This window comes from Nothobranchius furzeri, chromosome 4 (genome assembly GCF_043380555.1).
Source record: "Nothobranchius furzeri strain GRZ-AD chromosome 4, NfurGRZ-RIMD1, whole genome shotgun sequence".
NCBI classification, from domain to species: Eukaryota; Metazoa; Chordata; class Actinopteri; order Cyprinodontiformes; family Nothobranchiidae; genus Nothobranchius; species Nothobranchius furzeri.
Window position 1 is genome coordinate 14,442,692 of NC_091744.1, and position 20,182 is coordinate 14,462,873.

The 20,182-nt window shown below is 40.5% G+C and overlaps 2 protein-coding genes across 3 annotated transcripts; both read right to left on the bottom strand.

Annotated features, from left to right (window-relative positions):
• Nucleotides 1-395: 395 nt before the first annotated feature.
• Nucleotides 396-10,184, bottom strand: LOC107389092 (ADP-ribosylation factor-binding protein GGA2). The gene is made up of 16 exons (XM_015964990.3): nucleotides 9,682-10,184; nucleotides 8,358-8,442; nucleotides 7,961-8,036; nucleotides 7,357-7,455; nucleotides 6,477-6,600; nucleotides 6,217-6,317; nucleotides 6,063-6,143; nucleotides 5,849-5,986; nucleotides 3,431-3,641; nucleotides 3,155-3,322; nucleotides 3,018-3,085; nucleotides 2,833-2,933; nucleotides 2,401-2,561; nucleotides 2,145-2,314; nucleotides 1,882-1,992; nucleotides 396-1,720 (listed from the first exon to the last, which is right to left on the bottom strand). Exons 1-16 carry the CDS (start codon nucleotides 9,725-9,727, stop codon nucleotides 1,610-1,612), a joined length of 1,851 nt encoding a protein of 616 aa, XP_015820476.1. The 5' UTR covers nucleotides 9,728-10,184; the 3' UTR covers nucleotides 396-1,609.
• A 113-nt stretch (nucleotides 10,185-10,297) lies between these two features.
• On the bottom strand, nucleotides 10,298-19,975 carry ears2 (glutamyl-tRNA synthetase 2, mitochondrial). Of its 2 annotated transcripts, none has more exons than XR_008563847.2 (10): nucleotides 19,597-19,975; nucleotides 19,162-19,317; nucleotides 18,886-19,075; nucleotides 18,646-18,796; nucleotides 17,579-17,900; nucleotides 17,392-17,500; nucleotides 17,105-17,258; nucleotides 12,675-12,776; nucleotides 12,426-12,561; nucleotides 10,298-10,809 (listed from the first exon to the last, which is right to left on the bottom strand). XR_008563847.2 is itself a non-coding variant. In XM_015965003.3 (10 exons), the coding sequence occupies exons 1-10, from the start codon at nucleotides 19,769-19,771 to the stop codon at nucleotides 10,714-10,716; spliced, it is 1,620 nt and encodes a 539-aa protein (XP_015820489.1). In that variant the 5' UTR covers nucleotides 19,772-19,975; the 3' UTR covers nucleotides 10,298-10,713. The 2 variants fall into 2 exon arrangements, 1 of the variants encoding a protein (XP_015820489.1); XM_015965003.3 differs by having other exon boundaries at nucleotides 12,646-12,776.
• Nucleotides 19,976-20,182: the final 207 nt, after the last annotated feature.

The window sequence follows — 20,182 nt, forward strand, 5'->3', positions numbered from 1 at the left end:
AAAAAAAAGTGAGACCAAACCAGAAAAGCTTCTACCGATCATAATTCAACAACAGATTATGAAAGAATGGATAAAGCTCGAAACGCGCAGATTTTTCCTGATGTAAGAGGTGAGTCTCCGCTTTGTTTTGGCATCAACATCATCCTAGCGTGCAACGTTGAGACTGACTCTTAAAAAAAACTGTAAAAACCGTGAGAAACTCTGGCAGCGAAGGGCTTTACTGATCAGGAAACGGCTGGCAGCGAATGAATTAATAGTTTTTCAGCAAAAGAAGTTAATTAGGGGGTGACTTATTCTTTAAGTATTAATATAAAAACAGGTCAGATGAAAACCTTCTAAATGGCGTTACATTTGAGTTGACATCTCCCCATCCAAAACAGAGTAATAGACACAGATTATAGCAAAATCTTTATTCTTGTGAAACTTTTGGCTCCAAAGTGGTAATTTTAGGCTTCATAATGTGAAACTGACAGTAAGAAAATACAGCAGCGAGTTGTCAGATGTGTCATATTTGACTGAAGACTTTTGAGTTGAAATAATTCAAGAAAACAAATAACCTGAGAGAAAATACAGAAAAAGGTAAAGTAGAAAATAATTATTAAAAAAAATGTTATCAGCAAATAAAAACGTCTAAATGCTGTATTAAATAAACCAAAGGAGGACTGATAGTCATTTTTAGTCAACATTATTTTCCTCCTTTGGTAAAACAGAAGCATTTTCCCTCCCCTTAAAATTTATCCTTAAAATAAGTTAAATGAAACTTTACCTAATTAAAAACACACCACACCAGTGTACAGTAATAGTAGTTTAGCATAAGTTTTCACTAAACAGAGAAAAAACTTTGATGTTTTAAGGAAACTTCATTTGTAAGAAATATTCAATAAAAGCAAATATTTATTTATGTCAAAAGTTTTTAAAATATTTTCATATAAAACATATTGGATAAACATTTTCACACATGTAACCAGTAACTCATCAGATCTCATAATAAAACACAAACAATATACATGTTTTTAGACTTTGAGACCTAAAACATGACCTTAATAAATAAATCAAAGATTGTTCTAAATTATTTGTAAACTAAATGACGCTGGAGACTGAAACATCCAATAAAATTGCTCAGAGGACTGAGGACATCCTTTTATAAAGCCCTGTCTTTTTCATGCGCCCTCTAGTGGCCAGAAGGCAACATTAAAGTTTGAAAGCTTCCTGAACAGCCTCAGTTCAGTGAAACAGCTTTGAGGACCTTATGGATTGATGAGCTAATGGCTAGTCCATGTAGCTAAGACCAATATGAAATTGCTGTACAGCATCTTCAACTTCCACACTTTATTACGGCTATTAATAAACCTCTTCAACTTCCATTAATTTAGCATTACATTGTTATTTTTACAAACCTGCTGCAGAAAAATAAGAGTTGATAATTAACTTCTTTCCCTGTAAAATCAAAAGTATTTAAGACAATTATTTGTCGTTGCATTTTAAGAGGACCTGGATTATTCACAGTAATATTAGCCCAGTTTAGTGGTGTTATTCTTTGGTTTCATTGTGCTGTAAACATGTTGTTTTCAGGCCCGCTGCTGGTCTTTGGAGTAAAACGAGTCAATTTTTAGAGTTTGATCATAGCGGTCCAGTCAGGGAGGCTGTCGATCTCTCCTGTCTCACTCAGTCTTTGGCCTCCATGAGTCAGAGTCAGCTTGTAGCGCAGACGAACTTTACACTGGAGGAAAACAACAGGAAAATGCTTCAAATATGCCAGAAATAAAAGACTAAGAGGAGTTTAAAACTACTTATGAAACAGAGAGTTTTATTGTACAGCCATAACAGTGACTCTCATTCAGGACAAAGATGATAAATATAACTAAAGAGATTTCCACTCACGCCTTGTGGATTAGCTAACAGGATGACCTGTGAGACAGAAGGTGGAGGTAGGAGAGGGTTGTAAGGAGGGAGGTGTGTCCGAGACACTGGCTGGAGTTTCACCAACATGCCCTGAAATGACAATCAGCTGCATGCTCCGCTCAAATGGGCTTCGAAATAAAATCTATACAGTTTCATTGTATTTGTCCACTAAAGTGTTTGACAGCTTCATTTAAAGATCCCCTCCTTTACAGGAGATGATTTTATTTATTTAACTATTTTACCTTTGAAGCGGCCACTTGAAACACGAAGTCCTCAACATGGAGCGCGGACGTGTTCACCGCTGACATGACGACCACGGCCACTTCTGGGTGACCTGACGGACGGTCTCTGGCAAAGTGAAGTGACACGTGGATACCGACCTGATTGTACACCGTCACCGGCTCCATTTGACCTACAAACAGGAGTTAGAGCTCACAACCAAAGACAAATGAAGGAAAAAGAAAATAAGAGAACGAAAAGTGGTCTTAGGACACAAACAGAATCTGATGGTCTCCAGGGGAACAAAGATATCTTTAAGTGTTTGAAGGGAAGAGGAGCTTTCCTCCAGCTTTAGAGGAGATCCAGACACACGGTTTAGCGGTTTCTGTGTTGTAGTCGGAGATCCGGACTCTGTGACCTGCTGCAGATGAGGAAGTGACCTAACAGGACACACAAAAAGGTAACTCTACAATAATAGAAACTCTATAAGAGCTAAAGAGACTACATGACAGAGAGAAAATCTCAAGTAAAAACTACATTACTACAACTCTTTGACCCTTCTACAGACACTGGAAGTCCACCTGACTGATATACTGTTTAATCTATTTTCTTATAACTCACGAGTGCCTGTAAATTTGAAATAAATATGTAACTACTTGTTTTTCTTTTATGTTTAGCCTCCCCTTTCCCCCTCTCCAAGGCCATCTTTACCCGTTGTTTGTTGTGTTGCTTCCCCCACAGCCACGGCTCCTCAGCAAAACATTTCTCTCTCCGTTCTGCTCAAAATTCGTCATTTGACAATTCTGGTTGATCTAAAATAAAAAAAGTACATTTCTGGGTTGAATAACCTTTCCAACCTTTAACTGTTAATATTTAGATTTGCATTTAAGTTTAACCTGCATCAGTTCCTCGTAATACGACTTTGGATTCTGCTGAGTCTGTTTGGAGACCAGGTCCTTAAAACCTGCAACAACACAAGACCCGTCATCACATGATGAAATATCAAAATGAAAAGAGATGAATGCAGGCTCACCCAAGTTCTTTTCGGCTTCTGATGAGCAGTTGCTCTCCGAATGAGAGGAGAAGGGTGAGGAGGACTCAAACACAGGAGGAGAATCAGCTTTTCTGTGGGTTTGAGGAGAGTCCAGTGCTGACAGGTCGATGAGGTGGTAGCTTTTGATCTCTCGGGGGCTAGTCGGTGCTGAACAAATAAAAGAAAACAAGATCAATCACAACAGAACCAGACATAAGTTCAAAATGTTTCTCCAAACAGACCAGAGGCGAGGGAAAATAAAGACTCACGACCTACAGGTGCTTTTATTGGTTACTTCTTCACTTTTACTTCTTGTTCTTCCTCTGTTGCATTTTCCTCCTGCCATCAGGTCTTTGTAGGCGTTTAATACAAGTGTTAGCTCATCGTTCGCAGCCAGGATTTGTGCCAGAGCTGCATCGTCATCCATGGAGTCGCTGGCAAGCCTGAACAGGCGGGGCCTCAGTTGATCACAGCACTCATACAGCGCCTATGGACAAGACAAAATTAAATATCCATCCATTTATTGTCTGAACCCGCTTGTCCACGTAGGGTCGCGGGGTGTCTGGTGCCTATCTCCAGCGGTCAACGGGCAATCAGGCGGGGTACACCCTGGAGAGAGAGACAGTCCATCGCAGGGCAACACAGACACACAGGGCAAAAACCACGCACACACACACACACACACACCTAAGGACAATTTAGACAGACCAATCAAACTAACAGTCATGTTTTTTGGACAGTGGGAGGAAGCCGGAGTACCCGGAGAGAACCCACGCATGCACAGGGAGAACATGCAAACTCCATGCAGAAAGATCCCACGCCGGGAAGCGAACCCAGAACCTTGTCGCTGCAAGGCAACAGCTCTAACCACTGCGCCACTGCGCAGCCCAAATTAAATATTAAGTAGCTTAATTTTAATTCTCAATTCTACACAGATGAAATACCAATAATTTCTATGTTTTACTCGCTGGAAAGCCAAAACCCCAAATGTCTTTCAAAGTCATATTTAGTGTCCTGCTTTTGTGATTTTAAATTTCATGTTTTCATTTTAAAGATTCTGAAACTCTCAAATTTACAAAAATTGAAAGTAAATTAGCTCCCCAAATTAAAAAGTCTGTAATCTAATAATAAAGAAGGTCACAAAGAGCCGAGTGTCATGTCCTCTACAGTCAGGTGACCGCAGGCCTGCTGAAAATTTACAGGCACTTGAAGACTGAGAACACCAAACACGACTAGCATCACAAGACACTGGAACATTGTCAAATTCAGCAGAAATAACACGTAACAGCAATCATTTACTGCCCTCCGACTACGCATTTCCCCTGGAAAACTAAAAGATTTGTCCTCAGCGAGATGGACAGCTCAAAACAGCAACAGACATGCCAACACACTAATATCCACACAGAAAACAAATGCTATTTAAACTATAAACACTGGGGAAAAAAACATCAAAACTTTATTATCCTATAAGAGTAAAACTGTACAAACAAGTGACAATTAAAGAGCAAGTCACCACAAATCACCTTTATTAGCTGATAAACTATAAATGAGTGTCTAATAGTCCTGTAGACATATGTAGTCAGTATTTAGGCATTTTTCTGCAGCTTACTTAAAATGTAAATATTCAGCCTAAAACTGACAGTGTAGCGCCCTCTTCAGGTTAAAAGTCAGCACTACATTTTAATTTGAATCAGCCATTGCTATTGGCTAAGAGGTATCATGTGACATGACTGCACCGCGCTACACTTCAGCCAAATCTCGGCACCCGCTGCCTCTGCAACTCACAAGCTGTTACGAAATGGTGTAGCTCAGAGCTGCTCGCCTTCCACTGGTGAAGAAGGTGAAGAGAAATTCTCCAGACTAGGAAGCATGCTGCTGTTTATCTGTCTGAGCATAGGGTTTGTTAAGTGTGTGTGTGTTTGTTGACTCGATTCTCTGACGGTAAATCTTTGAGATGGGGGTAGGGGTGGGTGCTGTCAGTCATTGCCACAGAACCTCCCTTTCCTCTCGGTCCACAAGGTAACGCCTCCTTTTGGCATCTTTTAGAAAAGAAGTGTGGGTGGAGTAAAGCTTGGTTTATGCTTGACGCATTCACTTTCCGCTTGGTGATGCGGCTCACGGATGGAACGCGCTTCACAACTTGCAGTGTTTATGGTTCATGTGGCTTGTCTCTGCGGTGAGCCAATATTCTCCCAAAATGTAGGGGGCAGCATGGAGCTCTACAGCATGCATCCAACACTACACCATAGTAGAAGTAGAAATTACTGTTTACAACATGGCATTCCAGCATTTTTAACAGCGTCCTCGTCTTTTCCGACAGTGCGAGCTATTTCTCTCCAAGAATTATTAACAACATGTTGATCACGGTGATCTCTGAGAGCTGAATCATACAAATGTCTGTTTACGAACCTCTGCCGTACTAGTTCTTGCCGGTCCGCCATGTTTTTCCGCGTCCGACCGTCCGCGTGGTTAGAAAATTTCCTAGGTGCGCGGTGCGGAAAGTTTGGGCCGTGCGGAGGCGCGGTGGAGGGGCGTGGTTGTTAAAATGACGCAATTTTGCCGCGCGGACCTCGCGGACGCGTCAAGCATAAACCAAGCTCAAGACTCTGGTAGGGGGGTGACTTGCTCTTTAAGCAATTTTTGTTGTTAACAGTTGGATTTCATTAACAAGCATCCGTTTGAAACGCAACATGCCTTCACATCATCGCTGGGTTGAAACGAGGTTTCAGTATCGATGTGCTGATACAGAAGCTCTCTCAGCTGCTTGGTGCTGCTCTCAACCTCCATCAGGGTCGACTCTCGCTTTGACACTTTCTCAGCCTTTTCCTGCTCCTAAGACACAACCGAAGATTCATCCATACATCATTAAATCAAATATGAGGACCAGCAGTGCTGCAGCGCTCCTCACCTCCTTGATGGTGCTTTTAATTAGCCTGTTGGCGGTTTCCAGGTCTTCAGGACGGCCACTCTTCAGTAGTCTAGCCAACATCTAAGTAAAACACAGAATTGTTGGACAAATAAAATAGTGTGTGTGTTGTTTCAAAGTGACTCCGGTCTGTCACCTTGGCCTTGTCGTCTTGATCAAAAACAGACTCTGTGGTTCTTTGAGGCGGAGGAGCCATAACAACCGTGTCTGGAAGTGTGGGATCCTTCTTCACGATGCCTAACACAAGAGAGATGAGAGGATTTTATTCTTGAATTTTTTTTTCAAGTTTTTGAAAACATAACATAAATTTTTAATTATCTGTTATCTGTGGCATTTCTCAGGTTGGCAAAATCCTGCAAAATAAAATAAAAAATTGCGATTAGTGTTGTCCCCTACCTTGTTTCTTCAGCATGTTGTAGGCTTCCTGAATCTTAGGTTCCTCTTTAAGCCAGAGCGTCCAGCCGTAGAAGACCTCCGTCACTCTCTCTTTAACTTTCTGTGGACTCCACGCGCCAAAGTACTGAAATCAGTAGGTGATGATTAAACTATGCTGATCTGATTGAACTGCATAAAAATTACAAAACAGTTAGATTCCTTATTTAACTGAACCATAATTTAATTACCAAGATTTATAGAAAAAAATATTATTTTAAGAAAGTATTTTTCTTTTAAGGTCTCTTTCACAACTATTGAGACAACAAGGACATTTTTTCAGTTTTTCTGGTCACTCACAACATTGAGAATGAACATCAGATCAACAATCTTACTAATCAGACTCTGTTTTACTTCCAGAAAAATCATTTTCAAAATCATCAGAAATTTAAAGCAGTAGTTCTTTGAAATAAATCTGTTTTGGCAGGTCAGAGCTACACAAGAATCACAAATCGGTATCGGCTCTAAAAACCAGAATCAGCTCATCCTCGAAGTTTAGGTTTTCATTTATAATTTGCTGAAGCTTTGGAATATTGTTCAGCACATTGGTTGTTTTTACTACAACAAAAACTATCTTTATGATGAATAAAGTATGTTACACAAATCTTCATAATGAGCTCTTTTTTTTTTTTGAAGAATTAAACTCAAATGAATTGAGTATTAAAAAAAGTAAACCATAGGCAAAGCTTATGTTGTAAGGACACATTAAACATCAACTATCTACTTTTCAAAGTGAAAAACTGTGTTAAATTTGGACCAGATAGGTTTTCAGATACTTTTATTAACTGCACTGATTTATGTTAGTGGGTCTAAGACAGACCGAGCTCTGACACCTGTGAGTTACCTTTGGCGTTAAGACTTTGATAAGTTCATTCAGAAAGCGAAACTTAGCTGCCTCGCTGTGGAACCGCTTTCCACAATTGTTCATACAAGCCTCGAGAACCTGGAAAGCACCAAAGAGAATATTATCGTTACCTCCAGACACGTTGGAAGTGAAAATAAAAGTCAAAAACACAAGAAAAAAGGATGTGATTTTTTTCTCTCCACTGCTTGTTTGTGGTTAACCAGCCTTAAATGTCACATGATGCGATTCACGGGACCCTTGAAAAGTTACGATTCACAGCAGAATCACGGCATCAAACTGTAAGTTCTCAGCAGATTTATTCCTCATTTTTCTTGCTCATGCAGTAATTTAGTGCTAATCACAAGATTGCTCTCTCCCACAGGAAATGGACTAAATCTTTGGAGGTACTATGATGACCTTTGAGTAAAAACAGATACTGTACATCAAAATACTGATAAAAATCATGTCATTGACATTTGTCTTGTTCAAACAATTAAAAAAATTATTAATTTAAAATTTGAAGTCTAATGTGCTGAAGTGAGATCTGCCAGTTGGTGAACCTGCATCATCTGTATGTATGTTTATGCGAAGTTTGGTTACTGACAGTGAGAGCCTGAAGAGCTTCTTTCTCCTGTGGAGACTGGATTTTATGGGCAAGAAGACGAAGAGCTACATGTGGCCTGAAAGCACAAAATATTTAATTAAACTCAAACAATCTCAGAAACACAGTACTTGCATGAAGTCCTCCAGAAATTTCTGTGCACTCTAGAAAAGCTAAAAGGAATCAGTTAAAATGGTAAAATGTGATATTTTACTTAGAATTTGTGCAGGATTATATTTACAGTCCTCTCATAGCGAAAGGAGAAAAGCGTTGTCTGTTACGTTATCTCACTGTGGTGAAACAGGAACTATGGGTTCAACTTGTGGAGTAACTCTCCCCTGAAAGCTGTTGCGTGGATGCAACTAAGACAGGCAACAGTTCTGCCTAATAAACACCTTACCCATCAGCCTCTTGGTTGACCAGCTGGTAGAAGCCCTGAATACAGTCCCATCTATCCTCCTCATTATTTGGGTCTGTGGCCTTGTCTGATGCAATTAGGGAGACAAAAACAAATGTAAAATAAAATGTAACTGCTATGGGAGACATAGACAATTAGACAAACCTGATGCAAAAGGGTGAAAACTGAATTAGCTAAATATCGTTAATTTGTAATGTAAAATGAATAATTACCAAGGGCTTTAGATATTTGCTTCTTTTTAACACACTTGAGTAAAAAGAAAATGTCTCCCCTGAATAAAAAATTATAGTTTTCTTTGCAAAAACACTTTAACTGATGAATAAAAGTAAAGAAATACAGGGATTTCTTCAAAAAATAATTCTCTTTGGGCTGACTCTAAATGTCAATGCAAAAGGGGTCTTTTCTTTTTAAAAATATTATGATTTTCTATTGTTGTCTTCTAACTTCCTGTTAGTGATCATAACATACTGATTTACACAGGATTGTATGTTGCAGGCATCTCATGAACAAACAAGCAGAGATCCTAAAACAGGTCTGCTCCGAACTGAAAACTTTTAGAAAGCTCTAAATGCCCTAAAACAGCAAAAAATCACAGCTGATCACAAGGACTTTCACATATCCTTCATAATGATTTTTCTATTTCTAAACGTTTAAGGTGTTTAAATAACACGTGTGCCAAGATTAGTTTCAGACATGAGTCATTAATTACTCATCTAGATTTTAACAGCATTTTTCCTTTGAAACCTACTAAATAAAAAGGTTAAAGGAAATGCATTGTTACATGTTATTCTTTTATGGGATTTTATAATGAAGTATTTATAAGAACCGTTGGATTTAGTATCAGATAAGGTTCATTTAGTAGTTACAGCTCTGGTAAAAATACCAGTAAGCTTTACTAACCTGCGTTTGCTGGAAACTCTTCCGAGTTACTTTAATTTTGTTTTCGTGTGACATGAAAGCAGATTATTAAATCATCGGCACAAATGATAAACATCCAAAAACTGCTCGAGCGCTTCTCCCTCAGGCACGCGCACAAGCTAAGCAACTTCCTGTTCCAGCTAAAATTGTTTCTACTTTTAATATTATTTTTATTTAGTTAAAACTAAATAAAGTGCGGACAGAGCATTGATAAGCGCTGTTTTACATAAATGCAATAAAGTTTAAACACCGAGTGGAAATGACGTTTTTGGTGACATTTACAGCAGCCGTCAGTGGAGATGAAATGACGAGATGCAAGCTAGCGTCGCGTCTCATCCTTAAACAAGCAGCTAAAAAGTAAACTTTTGTCTCTAGCGTGTTTACTTACTGAGCCACGACTCAAAGGTGTCCTGCGTGTCCACCACAGTCGCCATAGCTGCCCGTCTCTAACTGGTGCGGGAACAGTTTCTGACCGGAGCGTGAGGCGAAGGTGTCAAACTGCAGTTTGTTTATGGTGACATGTGACACTCACGCCCCGTCAGTCACACTTCTGACTTTGCAACCAAGTTACACAAAACACCCCTTCCCCCCTCACTGAGGGCGATTCGTCTAACTGCAATGATTTAGAGGAAATTCTTTTACATTTTGACACAATAACTTTTATTCTTTTAAGTGGAAAACAATTACAAATATCTATTTAGGGAGTTCAACTCAGAATTGTCATTAAAAGTTGATTTTACTTCAGATTATTTTTACAAATTTATACTACTTATCACATCGTTGTTCAATTTTCCAAGCAACTAGATAATGGAAATAACTTTTAAAATGCCTGTAAATTGTTGCCCAATTAATATTTCCTATTTCCAAAATACAGATTTCTTATTTGTTTGCAAATATCAGTAAAATAATGATCATTTTAATAAAAGTTAAACAACTTTGTGGTAATTTAATGATAGTTCTGCTTAATAAAGGTAAAAGGTTAAAGTACAAACAAATGATGCATGTTTCATTCTAGAGTGATTTATTTGTTCATATTAAAAGGGAAATGTTTTGGTCCATCCCAATCAAATCCAAAATCCATTAGTAAAATTGTCATTTAAGTTTTTATTTGTTTTCAAACCGAGATTTCCCCATAAAACACATTTGAATAAAAGCACTGCGGTACTTCCTCGTCCGTGTGCACAAATACAGGTGGTTCAAAAAATCCTCAAGAAAAAAGAAACAAAACATAAAATTTGTTCTCAGTTTATAAAATAATTTTCACAGAATAAATAGTATTATCCACCATGACAGTTTCATGTGAAATTAGACTTGTAAGTTTTGTCATATTAACCACATGTGGGATGACGTTTACAGGCTGAGTCCAAAAGCAGCCGTCTTCCTCTGGCTGCCAGTCAGTGAGCTGATTTGAAGCTGCTCTTTAACTCACGTCTGTGAGCTGAAGAAGCTTCTGGAATCGATGTCTGACCTCTGCAGGACCCAGAGACACCATCATCTCTGCAACACTGGGACCTTGCTACAAGAGAGATGAACAAATGATCAGAAGTTGAAAAACAAGATTAAACGTGTTGGACGCAATCAGAAGCAGCTTCCTCCTTCTGTAATCCCGTGTGGGTTTGACTCAGTGTAGGTCTTCTGCAGCTTCAAGCATTGTAATCATTTAGAAAACACTTTAGTCATGACACAAATGGAAAAGAAAAGTTTATATAGTGTAACTGAATGTTGTTTTTTCTGATTACAGCAGCCAAAACCCACTAAAACTGCTGACGTGGAGCTTTAAAAATACCTCAGTAAAAACAAAAATTACAGAAATGAATGTAAACTCTTAACAATGACCAAAATATGATAAATATATGCTTTCAGACATTCAGGTGACATACTTTTTGATATAAAATACAGTTGTGGGAATCTGTAAATGTGCAAAAGTTGTGAAAATTCCATCATTTTTTCCTGACTTAACAGTAAAAAAAAATGCATTCAGTCCTTTTTTAATTAGGAAAAGAAAAAGCCCACACTGTGACTGTAACTGCAGCATGGTCTTATAATAGTAAACTAAATTGGTTGGCTTTTGCTTGCCAGTGACCACAGTGCAGTTCAACTGTTCAGCGCTGAAGTCAGTTAACTATTTATTACTCCTCTTAATAAAGGTTACGAGGCTGATTATCAGTCCTGGAGTTCTGATTTGAAGCTATCTAGACGCCTACTGTTAAAACACCTGGAAGATGAGAATGCTTCCAAAATGTAACTGAAAAAATGAGCAAAGTCATAACTGGGTAACAAACATTTACCAGTAGGATTAAATCCTGATTAAATCCTTAGATCTGGAGACAAACAGAACTTTTTTTTTGCTTCAGATAAGAAACAAGTGCTTTGAGCAGAGACGGATTAACTGGCTAATATTTGTCACTTATTAAATGAGTGGTCATTGGTTAGTTGGTGGATTTACCAAGAGAAAACAAAGAGAATGCAGCAGCTGCAGAAGTTGCTCAATATTTTTAAGCGAAAGTGCTACGTTATGTTTTTCTGTATTTTTTAGGCGTCAAACATCTCCTTAAGTGTTGTTAAGACTTCTATAAAAGTTGAGCAACATGTTTATGTTTATTCATTAAGCAGACGCTTTTATCCAAAGCGACATACAATTTATAACCTACAGGGCATGTTGTGATCTGTGGGGGAAACCGGAGCACCCGGAGGAAACCCACGCATGGATGGGGAGAACACGCAACTGCACGCAGAAAGGCCGCAGCCGAGTTTCGAACCTGCAACCTTCGTGCTGCGAGGCAACAGTGCTAACCACTGGTCCACCATGCAGCCCAGCAATAACATCAAACAACATGTAAAATCTGTATCGTATATCAGTTATCTACTGCCATGATTTCTAATGATTATTCTCAGTAGACAAACTCAGAAACATCCTACAAACACTTCAGGTTTTAAGCTCTGATTGACACAAACGTCTCAAACTCAGAGTTGGTGACTGAACATAAAAAAAGTCATTCACAGAGACAAACTTGGGACAAATGACTCACTGCAGAGATGCTCATCACACTGGTGGTTAAATTAGTTTTCAACCACTCAACCTCAAATACAAGGAAGTCCTCTTATTACTCATGGCTTTGTATAGAGCAGTACCTGCAGGCCGCTGAGAACCAGACGTAACAGCTTCATCACCTCTCTGTACTTGGTGGCTTTCGTCTGCTTAGCCAAAGTCTTCAGGTCCTTACTGAGTTGGTCCACTGATAGCTCCTCACCACGCTCTGCTACAAACCTGAATCCACAGATGCCCGTAAGTAATCATGAAAGCCTATTACAGCAGGAATGATTACATGCAACATGCTGTTAAACTACTAACTTTTGTACTAATGAAGCAATGAGACATGCCTCTTCTGTGAGTGCTGCCACCTGCTGGCTACAGAGGGAAGGACGCACCCACAGATAGGAGTAGGTGGGACTTACAAGCTCCTGTAGGGATGAAATGTGGCCCTATTGGGGAAAAAAGAATAGTTTCTGTATGATTGGTGATGCAGGAGAGGAACACTTAAACTTATGATTAAAATTCATACTAGCTTCAAATAAAAACACAAATAAACATTAACTTGACACATCCCTTAAGCTACATTTCCATTGAAGACCAAGTTAACAGAAAAAAACATGTTTTTACTTGTAATTTTTTCAAATATAATCGATTACTCTGAGTTTCGCACGCAGGCTAAACGTACAAATTGTTTTCTACCCATCCTGCATTAGACAATGACAGAAAATAGACGGCGAAATGTTCTGATTAGAAAAGCCAGTCAGATCTATGTCACACTGAAAATTAACATTCATGAACCATCTTAGCTCACAACGGGGAAGGTTGTTGTTGATTTAGTGTCCAGGAGACAGATGAGCACGTTTCCACTAGTAGAAGTTAACTGTTAGCATTAGCAACTCCACAACATGGCAAAACAAATTTGTGCTACTTGTGGAGATAAAACAATGTTGCAGAGCAAACGTAGTCAGTGGCAGTCACGTTGCTGTTAGCCAATCAGAGGCAAGATATCCAAATATCAGGAAATAACAGTCTAAATCCTGCTGTCTTCTGCTTCCCTTTGCTCTTGCTCACTTCTGCTTCCTGAAATGGGAGCACCAAAGCTTTTTTCTGACAGAGATCGACTAACAAGTCATTAATTTATAGTTAAGTGAAATGCATGTGTTAGTAAAACAAGTGAACTTGGTCTTTAAAGTAAACTCATTTATCACAGGAAGTCATATAAGACTACATATTTAGCTGAAGGCAATCTAAATAATTTTTGCATACAAGAAAACTTGTAATACAGTGGGGCAAAAAAGTATTTAGTCAGCCACCGATTGTGCAAATTCTCCCACTTAAAATGATGACAGAGATCAGTAAATTTCATCATAGGTACACTTCAACTGTGAGAGACAGAATGTGAAAAAAAAATCCATGAATTCACATGACAGGATTTTTAAAGAATTTATTTGTAAATCAGAGTGGAACTTCAAACAAGGAAAATCTCTGGCACAGACCTGTAACGTCTTCTTTAAGAAGCTTTTCTGTCCTCCACTCGTTACCTGTATTAATGGCACCTGTTTGAACTCATTATCTGTATAAAAGACACCTGTCCACAGCCTCAAACAGTCAGACTCCAAACTCCACTATGACCAAGACCAAAGAGCTTTCGAAGGACGCCAGGAAAAGAATTGTAGACCTGCACCAGACTGGGAAGAGTGAATCTACAATAGGCAAGCAGCTTGGTGTGAAAAAATCAACTGTGGGAGCAATTATCAGGAAATGGAAGACATACAAGACCACTGATAATCTCCCTCGATCTGGGGCTCCACGCAAGATCTCATCCCGTGGGGTCAAAATGATCATGAGAACGGTGAGCAAGAATCCCAGAACCACACGGGGGGACCTGGTGAATGACCTGCAGAGAGCTGGGACCACAGTAACAAAGGTCACCATCAGTAACACACTACAACGGCAGGGAATCAAATCCTGCAGTGCCAGATGTGTTCCGCTGCTGAAGCCAGTGCATGTCCAGGCCCGTCTGAAGTTTGCCTGAGAGCACATGGATGATACAGCAGAGGATTGGGAGAATGTCATGTTGCCAGATGAAACCAAAGTAGAACTTTTTGGTATAAACTCAACTCGTCGTGTTTGGAGGAAGAAGAGTACTGAGTTGCATCCCAAGAACACCATACCTACTGTGAAGCATGGGGGTGGGAACATCATGCTTTGGGGCTGTTTTTCTGCTAAGGGGAAGGACGACTGATCCGTGTTAAGGACAGAATGAATGGGGCCATGTATCGTGAGATTCTGAGCCAAAACCTCCTTCCATCAGTGAGAGCTTTAAAGATGAAACGTAGCTGGGTCTTCCAACACGACAATGATCCCAAACACACTGCCCGGGCAACAAAGGAGTGACTCCGTAAGAAGCATTTGAAAGTCCTGGAGTGGCCTAGCCGGTCTCCAGACCTCAACCCCATAGAAAATCTGTGGAGGGAGTTGAAAGTCCATGTTGCTCGGCGACAGCCCCAAAACATCACTGATCTCGAGAAGATCTGCATGGAGGAATGGGCCAAAATACCAGCTACTATGTGTGCAAACCTGGTAAAGACCTATAGTAATCACTTGACCTCTGTTATTGCCAACAAAGGTTATGTTACAAAGTATTGAGTTGAATTTTTGTTATTGACCAAATACTTATTTTCCACCCTGATTTACAAATAAATTCTTTAAAAATCCTGCCATGTGAATTCATGGATTTTTTCACATTCTGTCTCTCACAGTTGAAGTGTACCTATGATGTAAATTACTGACTTCTGTCATCATTTTAAGTGGGAAAACTTGCACAATCGGTGGCTGACTAAATACTTTTTTGCCCCGCTGTATTTTCATGACATCCACTTCCAAGGATAATTTGGATAACTTTAGTATATGTATAGGATCAATCAAGAAACAAAACATTCAATTAAATGAAGATAAAATGCACTACTTAAAAGGAAAAGGGCAAATGTTTTGAAAGGTTTGTCTTCTATTTGATGGCTCTATAAACACAACTTCTTCTAGTTTTGTCATTCTCACCTACAGGTCCTTCTCAAAAAATTTGCATATTGTGATAAAGTTCAATATTGTCTGTAATGTACTGATAAACATTATACTTTCATATATATTAGATTCATTACACACAACTGAAATAGTTCAAGCCTTTTATTGTTTCTAATATTGATGATTTTGGCATACAGCTCATGAAAACCCAAAAATCCTATCTAAAAAAATTAGCATATCATGAAAAGGTTCTCTAAACGAGCTATTAACCTAATAATCTGATTCAGCTAATTAACTCTAAACACCTGCAAAAGATTCCTGAAGCTTTCAAAAACTCCCAGCCTGGTTCATCACTCAAAACCGCAATCATGGGTAAGACTGCCGGCCTGACTGCTGTCCAGAAGGCCATCATTGACACCCTCAAGCAAGAGGGTAAGACACTGAAAAAAATTTCTGAATGAATAGGCTGTTCCCAGAGTGCTGTATCAAGGCGCCTCAGTGGGAAGTCTGTGGGATGGAAAAAGTGTGGCAGAAAACGCTGCACAATGAGAAGAGGTGACCGGACCCTGAGGAAGATTGTAGGACCGATTCCAGACCTTGGGGGACCTGCGGAAGCAGTGGACTGAGTCTGGAGTAGAAACATCCAGAGCCACTGTGTACAGGAGTGTGCAGGAAATGGGCTACAGGTGCCGCATTCCCCAGGTCAAGCCACTTTTGAACCAGAAACAGCGGCAGAAGCGCCTGGCCTGGGCTACAGAGAAGCAGCACTGGACTGTTGCTCAGTGGTCCAAAGTACTTTTTTCGGATGAAAGCAAATTTTGCATGTCATTCGGAAATCAAGGTGCCAGAGTCTGGAGGAAGACTGGGCAGAGGGAAATGCCAAAATGCCTGAAGTCCAGTGTCAAGTACCCACAGTCAGTGATGGTCTGGGGTGTCATGTCAGCTGCTGGTGTTGGTCTACTGTGTTTTATCAAGGGCAGGGTCACTGCAGCTTGCTATCAGGAGATTTTGGAGCACTTCATGCTTCCATCTGCTGAAAAGCTTTATGGAGATAAAGATTTCATTTTTCAGCACGACCTGGCACCTGCTCACAGTGCCAAAACCACTGGTAAATGGTTTACTGACCATGGTAGTACTGTGTTTAATTGGCCTGCCAGCTCTCCTGACCTGAACCCCGTAGAGAATCTGTGGGATATTGTGAAGAGAAAGTTGAGAGACGCAAGATCCAACACTCTGGATGAGATTAAGGCCGCTATCGAAGCATCCTGGGCCTCCATAACACCTCAGCAGTGCCACAGGCTGGTTGCCTCCATGCCACGCCGCATTGAAGCAGTCATTTCTGCAAAAGGATTCCCGACCAAGTATTGAGTGCCTAACTGAACATAATTATTTGAAGGTTGACTTTTTTGTATTAAAAACACTTTTCTTTTCTTGGTCGGATTAAATATGCTAATTTTTTGGGATAGGTATTTTGGGTTTTCATGAGCTGTACGCCAAAAGCATCAATATTAGAAACAATAAAAGGCTTGAACTACTTCAGTTGTGTGTAATGAATCTAATATATATGAAAGTCTAATGCTTATCAGTACATTAGAGACAATAATGAACTTTATCACAATATGCTAATTTGAGAAGGACCTGTATACGTCCCCGACAGCTAACAGTAACACAGTATCTGCAGTTTCTGCTCAAAGTGTAAATATAAAAAATCTGCACAGATAATAATGCATTAAAGTTTTTTTCCTGTTAAGATGACCTTGCGGAGATGTAGCACCCGTTTGATGTAAGCCTCTCGTAGCACTTCATCGTCCTGGATCTCTGCAGCATAAACATTCTGGATCTGCTGCTGCAGATCTTTGATCAGCAAACAACATTTCTGTTCGTCTTCAATTTGCCGCTGCAGGTGGATTCTGCAGAAATCACACAGAAATCAAACAGTCATGACCCCAAAGGAAAAAATTAATTATCTTAGGAGATGATGGAGACAAGAAAATATCTAGCTACTTGGCCGAACAGACATGCGAGTGATTAATATAAACTCGCCTGTTGAATTCTGGAAGTTTCTCCAGGTCTAACAAAGCAGAATGAGTTGTGATCTTTGAAGGATTAAACTCAGACACCAGTTCGTCTATCCTCCGTCCCATTCGGTTAGCTACATGTAAGCATTAAGGTTCGGATTAGAATCTGTTGCTTTCAGTTTGTAAATGTTAATTTCTAGTTGATCACTCACTGTTGAATCCAGACCCACAGTTGGTTGTGATGTCCAGCAGAGCCTCTGGCAGCACCCCATCTCTCTGGAAGCTTTGAATAAAGATGTCGCCCTGTCTCTTAGAAAGTTTACTGCCATCTTTGTTCATCAACAGGGGCAGATGTCCAAAGGTGGGCGGCTGCCATCCCAGAGCCCGGTACATGAGGAGATGTTTGGAGGTAGAAATGAGCCACTCAGACCCTCGCAGGACATGGCTGATCTTCATGTAATGATCATCTATGACGTTAGCGAGGTGATACGTGGGAAAACCATCAGCTTTTATCACCACAGGATCGCCCTCCACCTAAAACAAGATGACAGCGGGCAGGAAAAAAGCCACAAAGATGGAAAAACTGGTGATTAGCTTCACATCATATCTATAAACTAAGGCCCTGTCCACATGTAGCGGGGGATCTGCCAAAACGTAGATATTTTTCTACGTTTTGGCCTGTCATCCACACGAAAACGGAGTTTTTTCACACGAAAACGGATCTTTTTAAAAACTCCGGCCAAAGTGAAGATCTGCGTTTTCTCCGTTTTGGGTGTCTGCATGTGGACAGACAAAACCGGAGTTTTAAGATCCGCAATGTCACTTTCCGCGACAAAAAAATGCTGACATCACGTGTGCGACCTGTGTTTACACTAGCCGGCATCATGGAAGCCCTCAGAGCTGCGTTCTGTCACTACCCGATCCATCAATTGTCCAAGCGCTTTTTGCTTGTTTGTTTTTGCAAGCGGAATTACTGCTCCTTGCGGAAGACCACAGACGAAGGACAAGGTTAAGAACGGGGGAAGTACTGCCGCCTACAGGTCTGGCATGTCCTTAACAACGTATTTACCCGGGTACGTGTGGACAGAGTTATTTTTTAAAACGAGGTGGTGTGGATGCAAGTTTTTGGAGGGGCGGATATTCGTTTTTTTAAAAACCCGGCTACGTGTGGACTAGGCCTAAATTTCAGGTTTAATTACTCGGCCGTGCACGTTACTTGGTGTATAAGCCTGAATTCTGTTTTGTCATGAACTCCACAGAAGAAACTAAATCCTCTCACCTGAGCTACCTCATGACGACTCCACCCAAAGACCAAATCATGAAACGGCTCGACGCCTGCTTCCAGACGAAACCTGATCACGTGCGATGCCCCCTGAGCCTGCTTCTCCTGGACCTGGTCTGGTCGCAGGTGGCGGCACCTGTTGTCATACCTGTGGAGCCAACAATCAGCAACTGGACTCAGATAGAAAAGATGCACACATAAACTGGAAGGACCAGGTTAATTAATGTTTTTTGTCACCTTGGAGTCTGCCCAGCTCTCAGAGCCTCTTTTTTAAGTACTTCCAGCCTCTGGGGACTGCAGAAACAGTAGTATGCATGACCATGCTCAACAAGCTGCTGGGCTGTTTGAGTGTAGAGGTCTAATCTCTGAGACTGCAGGTATGGGCCCAGTGGCCCTCCTTGTCGAGGACTCTCATCTGGAGGTATACCTGCAGGAAAAGGTGAGCTCAAGAACCAGCAATCACACATCTTTCAAAAACTGAGTGATAATGAAGTTTCAAACCACTTCTCTTACCAGCCCACTCCAGCATATCCTCTATGGACTCTGCTGCTCCTGGTACCAGTCGGCTCTGATCAGTGTCCTCCAGGCGCAGGACGAAAACGCCACCATACTTCTTTGCAAAGATATAATTGTAAAGAGCAGTTCGGAGTCCTCCTAAATGCAAGAAACCTGCAGAGAAAAGCAACAAATACTCAAGAGATCAAAGCAGGTTTGAAAACGAATCGTTATTACACCTGTCAGGAGCATGAAAAAGAAAACAAGGTTTTTACCATTTCTATTAAACCACGAAAATAAGGATTCGAAAGAAGTTTTGTTTTCTTTAACAGAATGTTTAGTTTATGTAAAGCTTGAGGTTTTCCACCTAACAATGAAAGATGACAATTATTTGCAAAAGTTGCAGACAAAAGAAAAGTCTTCCCCTAACGTGTGTGCTAACAGGGAGCGTACCTGTGGGACTGGGGGCAAACCGGACCCTCACCTCGCCCTGAACGCTGGAGCAGCATCGGTTCTGAACCCGGAGCTCAACCCGTCCGGTTCTGCCCGCTGAAAGACACCGAAACGCTCTCTGAAGACCCAAACTGTCCCGAAAACACTGTTCGTAACATTTGACCCAAAGCCTCATGATGATGCAGCTCGGTCAAACGTGTTTCCCTACTAAGACAAAATCACTCTCGGGTCACACAGAGTACCCAAAACCACGCTAAAAGACGCAATTGTGAACAATCAACATAAAACGAAGCAGAACTTCAGCATTTCCCCTCTCGCGCTGACCACCTGCAATGTTTTGGTTCTCTCTTCGTCTTTCCGACACCGGAAGTAGTATTTGGGACTCAATAAACGCACATGCGCAACACTGCCACTTAGCGGAGGAGCGGAGGACTACTCCAGATCCGAACAGACTAAAATCAAAACATTTCACATGAATGCGAAATGTGCGCTTAAAGCAGAGGTGGACAGAGTACTAAAATTTCCTACTTATGTACAGGTAAAAGTACTTGCCTAAATTTTTACTCAAGTAAAAGTAAAAAGTATC

Bases quoted from the DNA above. Each gene is read 5' to 3' on its own strand.
- LOC107389092 (XM_015964990.3), bottom strand. From the start codon at position 9,727: ATGGCGACTGTGGTGGACACGCAGGACACCTTTGAGTCGTGGCTCA. The intron at 8,037-8,357 runs GTAAGGTGTTTA...TTGTGCTTTCAG, and splicing joins GTCAACCAAGAGGCTGATGG to GCCACATGTAGCTCTTCGTC. The intron at 1,721-1,881 runs GTGAGTGGAAAT...GTTTTCCTCCAG, and splicing joins TGTTAGCTAATCCACAAGGC to TGTAAAGTTCGTCTGCGCTA.
- ears2 (XM_015965003.3), bottom strand. From the start codon at position 19,771: ATGAGGCTTTGGGTCAAATGTTACGAACAGTGTTTTCGGGACAGTTTG. The intron at 19,076-19,161 runs GTAAGAGAAGTG...CTTTTCCTGCAG, and splicing joins GGATATGCTGGAGTGGGCTG to GTATACCTCCAGATGAGAGT. The intron at 12,777-17,104 runs GTCATCTTAACA...TTTCCCCAATAG, and splicing joins GGGTGCTACATCTCCGCAAG to GGCCACATTTCATCCCTACA.